Source organism: Centruroides sculpturatus, unplaced genomic scaffold (assembly GCF_000671375.1).
Source record: "Centruroides sculpturatus isolate CEXI.00-Female unplaced genomic scaffold, Cexi_2.0 scaffold399, whole genome shotgun sequence".
NCBI classification, from domain to species: domain Eukaryota; kingdom Metazoa; phylum Arthropoda; class Arachnida; order Scorpiones; family Buthidae; genus Centruroides; species Centruroides sculpturatus.
The window spans coordinates 586,434-595,895 of NW_019384665.1; the positions used below are offsets into that span (position 1 = coordinate 586,434).

Consider the following 9,462-nt stretch of genomic DNA (forward strand, 5'->3'; position numbering starts at 1 on the left):
GTGTTTTATGATTTTATAAATTGTAACATTTAGTTTTAATAAAATTACAAAGAATAAAAACAGTGTAAGCAGATTTTTCTTCTCTCTTTGGCCATAAATGCTTTATTATACATAAAATTCTTTTTAATGACTTACAGCAGTTTTCACAAATGAAATAATAGAGAAAACAAAATCTAATGCAAATATATAGATACAGTATTATATGTTTATGCATTTTATACTGTATATATGCATGCACTTAATATATGCATTCATGCTTTCGCATGTTTATTTATTCCATTATTTTTCCTGTTTTTAAGATATACAGATATATCTTATGCCTGGTCCGATGCATTTAAAAACATGACGACAGCAACAATAAACAACAGCAACAATTAACAATCTTGTTTTTAAAGGAAATTTAAAAAAGTAAACATTTTTCAAATATCTTCAACTTTTTTTTTCCCCCGTCTTGATTTTTAGGAAATTGTGTATTCTGACAGTAACACAAGGCTGCTTTAGCCAGAGATCTTTCTCTCCGATGTTTTATTGGCATGAGGAATGGAGTGAAGCCAATAACAAATGAAAATACCTGCACGGTCTCAATCGGCAGATATCTTTGAAGCGGTTTTGACCAGATGTTTTTCGATGCAACGACTATATATACAATATATACTGCTTTTAATATATAAAGAAATAAAACATGTACACGACCTTTAAAGCGCCGTTTGGGAATGAACAAACGAAGGACCGTTTAAATATTTTTTTTGTTTAAAACGATACGCTTTTATCATTTTGTTCCAACTCAATGGACATTTTGGATGGCAATTTTCACAGTACAATTTATATGTTCAAATTACAGGAATGAAAGAACATCAAAAATGGGATGATTAATGTTAATGATAACATAATCATATTAATCAGAAAGATGTTTTGTGCGACATTTCCCGAATGAAAAGAATGATCATTTGAATAATTCACTTTTCTTGATCTTCATCCATCGGCTCTTCAGTTTCCTCTTCGGAAGTCCTCCTGTGATGACAAAGGATTTTTAATAATTATTTGATATTTTTAAGTTGTTTAATTTAATTATTTATTTATTTGAAGAAATAATATTTGTTTAATCAACTTTAAAATTAAATGTTAATGAAATTTACATACATGATCACCAGTTCCTGCCAAATGTAGACAAACAGGTTTTAGATGATTTTGTGGCCATTTTGTGGGTAACAGCATTTGAAACCTAAAAAAGAGGATAGTCATAAAATAATAAATCAAACGTATTTACAATCTATAATACTATTACAAATGCTTAACTCTTGAATATCAAAATACTAAATATACTGTTTTAAAAAATAATGAAATGTTATGTTCAGTACTAATGCTAAAGTAAAGTGAATTTTAGTACATAAATTTGAATAAATATTGAATATTTCAGTATTTTTATAAAAAAGAAAAAACACATATGAATCTAAAAGCTTGAGTTTTTCCATTACATTAATTTTATTTAAGTCAAATTATATGGAAAATAAAGGCTTCTCATTATTTTATCATTTCCTAAAATGATCTTTTTTGTCTGATATGTAACTATATCTACACTAAAATAGTATTATTGACTTCATTATAACTTAAAATATAAATTATTTTTAATACACATTTTTAATAAATATTTTGTAAGTAAATATTTATTAAATATTAGGCTTAGATTATTATTTACATAGTTCGATTCAGCAGCAATTGTCAAATCAACTAAAAATTTGACAATTGCTGCTGAATCAAACTANGAAATAATTTTTAACGATACAATAGCCATGATTATTATTTTAAAAAGTTTACATTAGGCTTAACATCAACGAAAATTCTACATGAAGCAACACACAATGAAGAAAAATTTCAACATGGGATAAGTTAATATATTTTTTCGTACATAATCGGTTATCCAAAAAATAAGTTATCCGAACGACCCCAGTCCCCAATTGATTCGAATAAACGATGCGCTACTGTAAGCCTCTCTACTGTATATAAATAAAACTATCTTTACAGATTAAATTTTAATTCTTTGTGCAATTTTTTTTCTTCAAAAAATTTCAATTATAACCTATAAAATTCAATATTATAAAACTATTAATAAAATCTTTTTATTCTTTGTTATATTCCATTCAAGTAATGATAATTATTATTACAAAATAAAATCTGACAACAAATAATTTTTTTCTTCAACAGTATGAAATTATAAAATTGATGATTACATTTATAAAATAAATTATTATTTTATTGATATAATCATTCCTAATATTAGATACTATTTTAAGTTTTCATATGTTTTGATTTTGTATTAAGTATATTTATAAGTGAAACATTAAAATTTCAATTAAAAAACAAAAACAAAAAGAAAACTTTGCATTTTAATTATATATTTATCATAAATCAAAATTAAAATTAAATTTACTTACTGCAAATGACCTTGTGATACTGCAACAGAGAGGGAAGCAAGGGCTGTGACTGTCTCAACTTCCCTTTCTTTCTGTTGTGCCTCAACAATCGAATAACCAATTGTGTGAGCCCACCTTTTAATACATGGCCAATGTGGAGCTGAAAATTTACAAAAATTTATTATATATATATTATTTTCAGTTTTATTATGCAAATCTAAAAGATGAATAAAGTGAGTGACTATGTCAGAACAGTTAAACATTTAAGGATAATTCAAAAAGTAGCATAAGTTGAAACAACTTTAAAATAGAGAAAAGCATTTTCTTGTTTAAACTTTATCAAAATTAAGTATCATAAGTGCTGTTCACATAATAGCTGATTATGTTAACTGTTAAAAAATGTGAAAAATTCTTAAAATAAGAAGCAAGCTTTTTATTTCTTTCAGATGAAGAGAAAATGATTAATTTCAGATTTCTGTTATTCAACTAAAACTAATAATATGTTTGATGAAACACTCATTACTTAGGAAAAGTCCAAACAACAATATTTACTTACATACCTCATCTCTCCACTTTTGTCATTATATACAGTGTGCTACAAAAAGCAGTTTTTTTTTTTACTATTTCCGCCCTGTGGGCACTAAGAGAGCCTCTTATAGCAGGCCCATTATGGGTTCAGCCAGACCCACAATGGGGCAACTGGGTGGTGAGGGATGGGGCCCGACATATCCAAACGGACCACCCCCCCGAAAATTTCCTGGGGATTCCTTGACCCGTCCAGATTCGATCCCAGGTTCCCCAGAGCGGTAGGCTGCCACCTTGACCGCTTGGCTATCTGGCCACAAAAAGCATTTGGCACTTATATAGTAGAAAGTATACACCATACAGAGTAAAGAAATCTTAGTAGAAATAGGTCAAAAATTCAACTATCTCTGAGATATTAACAATTTAGCATCATGACTGACTGACTTCTATGTGCCACATGAAATGTNTTAGGTTAAATTAGATTAGGGTTTGTTAGCTTTAGTTATCTGGTTAGGTTCATCCTAGGTTATGGTAGGTTAGTTTAAAAGTGTCCTCATACTTCATCCCTTTCAAACACCATTAGGAAATAAGTAAAGTCAACCTTCTTTACACACTTCTCTCAATACATAAAATATTAAAATCTTTTCTCTGGTGACAGCACAATCAATTAAAAAATATATACTTTTCATAAATTTTTTTTGTTATTTTATACTTTCAGTCTAAATTTGGTTAGTCCTAGTTGTAAGTTAGATTAGGGGCTCTTAGCTTGGCTTCTGGTTAGGTTAAATTAGATTAAGGTTTGTTAGCTTTAGTTATCTGGTTAGGTTCATCCTAGGTTATGGTAGGTTAGTTTAGTTAGTAGGTAAGTTAACATTTAAAAATAAATAAATAAATAATTAAATAAATAAATAAATAATAAATTTTAGGGTCTTGCTCATTTGTCTCTGTCGGTCCATTCATATTGTCTAGTTTGTCATTGTGTTTGTTTGCTTTTCACACTGTCTGTCTAGCTGTTAAGTAGTATTAAGATTTGCAATCACGTTCAGTTTTATTAGTATTGAATAGATATGTCTTCCTACTAACAGCCACTTGGCACTAACTTCTACACTTAGCTATTCGGCACTCAATTATTGTGTTCACTACACTCAGATTTTCTTTAGACCCTTCAGAGGACTACGGTCTTGCAGCCTAAAAACTGCATGCCAACATCAAACATAGAGGGTACTGTAGCAATATGTACGCCGTTCAAAAGGATCCTACCTTTTTCTACTGTCTCTCTCTCTCCCTCCTTCTTCCCCCTTTCCCTTATCCTCTTTTCTGACAGCTAAACACCTCGTGTATGGCCAATGTGTTTCTTGTATGTATGTATGTATGTATGTATGTATGTATGTATGTATGTATGTATGTAATACGTATGTAATTTTGTACTTTCCTGGCCACTTTTATCAAATGTATATATTTTTTAATTGATTGTACCATTGCTAGAGGGAATATTTTAGCATTTCATATATTAAGGTGCACAAAAAGTCTCTAAAGAAAGGTCAACTCTGCTGTAAGACTTTTTCTTGATGTGTGAAAGGGATTAAATATGAGAACACTTTTAAAGTACTGTCTACTTGAGAATTTTTTGTAAATTGCTTATTACGTAAGCTATAATATTGGAATAATTCTGTAATCATTGTTTTATGCTAATAATATATCTTGTGTGCATTGTATAAACAGAATAAATCAATCAACTTAAAATTTTCAAAATGCTGTTACAGTTATCTTTTTAATAAACTAACCTTGCTGTCTCAACTTCTTTTGGTACAACTTCTGGAATATATTGAACAAATGGACTAAGAAAATGACCTTCCAAAATTTTGTAGTGAGAATAATTTTCTACCTGTTATCATCATAAAAATAATTAAATATCAACTTTTATTAATAAATAACTAAAAGCAATTTAAATATAATTAAAATTAATTAGATAAATATATAAATTAACATTATAATCTTATTCCTATAATTACATATATTTTAAAATACAAACTTGAAAATATTCTGTTTGTAATCTGTTTTCTTTCAAATTTTATATATTTTAATGCTTTTTATATATAAAACAATTATAACAACAAAATAAATATTAGTTATTAATAAAAATTCCAGAAAAAATATTCTCCTGCTGAAAAATTCTTATCAAGTTAGAAAAAATTTATTCTTCTAGTCAATATATCTTTCATTCAAGCTTGAATTTATTTTAAAATCATAAGATACAGAATCTTGCTGTTTATAAAACTAAATTGCAAAAGTTAATTCCCTTGAATAGCTTTCAAATGGAAACAAATTGTAAGAAAAATATAAAAATTTTATATCTGTCCAACTTATCAACTTTCTTTTAACCTTCTAGTACTAACATGCAATCTGTGAGACTAACTAGTATGAAGATTAGGTAACTAACTTATGTTCATAACTGTATTAAATAAATTAATATTTTATTCTAAATAAGTTTACTTTTATAAATAAAGTAAACTGCAAAATATTACAACATTCAATTTTTTTCCTTCACCATTTAGTTATTGCTCAAATAATGTAACATGAAAATAATCATAATACAATTAGCATCAAATGGCCATGAAGAAGTTAATCATTCTGAAAGATTATTANATTAAAATTATATATTTTATAGAAAAATATAATTAAAGTTTTAACTTAAAACTTCTTTATGTATTAAATACTCAATTTAAATTAATAAAATATTAAAATATATCTATAAGCTTATAATGTACTAATTTATAAATGCCAATGAATCAACATCACAAACTATACAGCTCTTCTAAAATTGATGTGTCAAGTTTTTGATATGTTTTTTGCTATTTATTAATAATTTTTTATATTAACAGGTGCTGGAATCTCTTTTAATCTGAATTACAAGACAGCACTTAAAACTGTGAGATTATTCACTAAATGGTCACAGATGATATTGCATGTAATGCATGTTCACTTGAATTATCTACATTGCAGTTATTAAAAACCCTCTATTCTGTGCAACTTTCTTTTAGTTCATTTTATGTAAATTTAGCTTTAGCTTTGGCTCTGGCTAGGATTAAATTTAAATAAAATAAAATAAAAAACTGCAGGTATCAGTAATATCAAGTCCATATTTAGTACAAGTTTAACTTATTCTAATTTTTAACTTTCTAGCAGGCTATAATATTTTATAGACATAAGAGGCATAAAATTAACGCAAAATTCATTGTTCAATTTTTTGCAACATCAGTTAATCTAGCAAAAACTTAATACAGCAAGGCTTTGAAAGAAAGTATGCTGGAAAATTGATGATTGACTTGTATTTATCATAAAACTTGTTACCAAAATGGAAATGAAGCAATATGTGAAGTGTAATCATAATTTTTTTTAAATTTAGTCAAATAATTAAGAATTACAAAAAAATTATAAAATAGTAATTTATATATTAACCTATCTGGCCACAAAAAGCATTTGGCACTTATATAGTAGAAAGTATACACCATACAGAGTAAAGAAATCTTAGTAGAAATAGGTCAAAAATTCAACTATCTCTGAGATATTAACAATTTAGCATCATGACTGACTGACTTCTATGTGCCACATGAAATGTGAGAAAAGAGGATAAATTTTCAGATGTTTATCTCAATATTTACAGATGATGTTCCATGTCCTTCCACTTCCATGCATACTTGGCATCATAATCATAGAGTTGAAAACTTCCTCAACAATTCCATTTCTTTGACAAATAATTTATATAAAAAAAAAAGTTGAATTTTCAGCCTGTTTACTAAAGTTCTTTTACTCAGTACAGTATGTACTATCTGTTGTAAATGCTGAATGTTTTTTTAAAATACTTTATATTATACATATAAACATTAGATATACAAAACAAATATGAAGAGGTAATGTATATTTGTTTACATTTTATTTTTCGATATTATATTAAACTCATCTCTTATGGATTACAATATAAAATAATTTTCATAAATTATCTATTTACTAAATCCAAAATGCTAATTGAGGAGAATGTTTTCAATGCATGTAGATATTATGTATCTTGTGACAACTATTGTGCAAGATAAATTAATTAATAAACAAATAAATAAAATTTTATTTCCAAACTATGCTCAAAATTTCATAATTAAATAGTAATAAAAATTAAATGTCTATATAGTAAATGCATAGATTTAAATCAATTAAAAAAAGTGGTAAAAACTTTATATTTTTTAATTAGGTTTCTATTACTGGTTTTTTTGTAGACTTTAAAGAAGTAAAAGATAGTGGCTTTCTTTCTTCAGTAACACATCACATAAGAAACAGTTGATTTATGTATTTTTTATTAAAGGAATTTCTAAGGAAATTAAAGGAAACCATTCTAAGGACTAAAGAGAGGTCATTAAGACCCGAAATGCATTTCCTTTAATAAAAAATACATAAATCAATTGTTCCTTGTGTGATGTGTTACTGAAGAAAGAAAGCCACTAGCTTTTAATTCTTTAAAGTCTACAAAAATTTATATTCCTCACCATCTTATACATGTTACCTTAATATTGACAAATANAAAATATAAAAAAAAAGGGATACTTCTTTTTGATTTAATTATTGAAGAACTGTTAGTGATGCTTGATTATTTAGTTTATTTATTTTTTTTTGTGCTTTAGGTATCATTAAAAAAGTAATTTTAAACTTACCCTCCCTCAAGTGCTAACACAACTTTTCCATTTGCTAGCTGCATTAACTGCTTAGTCATATTTCCAAAACCTAAACAAGAATTTAAACATTAAGTTAGTTTAATTATTTAAATTCATTTTATTTCTAAGATATTTTTACTAAAATTCTTTTACAAAATGCATTCAAAGTTACTTAAACTACATTTTGCTAGAAATCACCTTCCTGTAAGAATGTACAATTGTATAAAAGAATGCACAATTTCTTACAGTATTCTATTTCTTACAGATAGAAAAAATTCAAAAAGTTACATATGATCAAAATAACAACTTTATGATAACTTTCAGAAATTAATGGTGTTGCTTGAAAGGAATAAAATAGAGTAAGAATATTATTAATCTATACAGACATTTGATCCTGTTATTAAAACTTACTTCTCCAAATAATAAAATCTATTGTTTTCAGCTTTATTGGAAACATTTAAATTAATTTCTGTAATACAAAGTAAATTCAAAACTTGGACAATAAGTGCTTGAAATTAAAATGAATGATCATATTAAATAATCTCTAATTTATAATCATTTTAATATTTGTTAAATTCATACAATCATTATTTCTATGCGATTAATTTTGAAATTTTTTTTTATAAAAATAAAATTAATAATTTTGCTTTTATTATGTTTCTAAATTTATTTTTAGTAATTGTTCAAAATTGTTTAATAAAACTTTTGTGAAATATAAAAAGCTCATGCAAAATTTTCATAACTTTCTGTTTCAATGTTTTATATTCTATTTCTAAAGGTTGTAAATAATAAAAATATTAATATTTAAATTTGTAAACATTATATAAAATACTTTCAAATAATAGCTAATATTAATACTTACAAGCAGCTGTGATATTATAACCACCAAGAGGTGCAGGATGTCCATAAGCAGCATCAAACCCCGATGCCACAAGTACAATATCAGGATCAAAATCTTTGGCTATTGGCATGACAATTGTTCTATAATAACAATTATCATTATTATAAAACAAATATGTAAATACATCGTATATTTAACCAAAAATTTTAAAAAAAATCAGCATTTAACAATAAATATTTTCTTGATTCTACAATTTAAGTTTCTTGTTGTATTTACATAAAATTAGAACTTTCTAAATTTAAAAGAATCCATTATTAATACAGTAGATTCCCAATTACCCGAGGTTCTGTATTGAGTAAAATGAACATGTATGAGAGAATACACTACTTTTCTTATACAGTAATACCCCGACTTACGCGAACCCGGAGTTACGCGATTTTCAAATCTTGTTGATTCGTCTTTTGTTTGAGCGCCACGCAACCCTTGATTACTCACTCTCCCCACACTATTGTTTAGCTTACATGTTCGGATGTGTCGCGTGGAATCCACACATAGCTACAATTTATTTTGTGTTATTTATTTCTGTGTTTGTTATATCTACGGATACTTGATAGACTCTACTATGTCATCCAAACCAAGTAGAACTAATTCTTCTGCATCAAACAAGAAAAGAAAAACTTTATCTTTGGAATATAAAGTTAACATTGGGTACGTTCGTAAAGTCGAACGAGTTAAGAGAGAATGACGTCATCGTTATTCCTATTTCGTTAGACTTTTCGAACGATTCGTTACTAACGCATTTAACTCGTTTGACTTTACAAACGTACCCATTATTAAAGACTTCGATACAAAAATGAAAATTTGTGAATTGGCAAAGAAGTTTGATCTACCGGAATTGTCGGTCAGAACAATTATAAAAGGCAAAGAAAAAATTCTCGAAGCTGTGAAAAATGCTCAATCTTTAAATTCAAGCATCATTCGTAAA

At 26.8% G+C, this 9,462-nt stretch overlaps 1 protein-coding gene and 1 long non-coding RNA gene across 4 annotated transcripts in view; both read right to left on the reverse strand.

The window, feature by feature from the left end:
- Nucleotides 1-443: 443 nt before the first annotated feature.
- Nucleotides 444-2,611, reverse strand: LOC111626644. Its single transcript, XR_002756910.1, has 2 exons — nucleotides 2,433-2,611; nucleotides 444-1,011 (listed from the first exon to the last, which is right to left on the reverse strand). It is a non-coding gene; the product is annotated as an uncharacterized LOC111626644 (long non-coding RNA).
- Nucleotides 2,612-7,609: 4,998 nt separating this feature from the next.
- Nucleotides 7,610-9,462, reverse strand: part of LOC111626642 (histone deacetylase 4-like) — a 45,918-nt gene continuing 44,065 nt past the window's right edge. For 2 of the 3 annotated variants that reach the window (XM_023370092.1, XM_023370090.1), the window contains 2 exons: nucleotides 8,499-8,617; nucleotides 7,610-7,706 (listed from right to left, as the gene is read on the reverse strand). In XM_023370092.1, the coding sequence (XP_023225860.1) occupies nucleotides 7,633-7,706; nucleotides 8,499-8,617 (193 nt within the window). In that variant the 3' untranslated portion in view covers nucleotides 7,610-7,632. The remainder of the gene's footprint in view (nucleotides 7,707-8,498; nucleotides 8,618-9,462) is intronic. The other variant, XM_023370091.1, reaches the window with a different exon arrangement.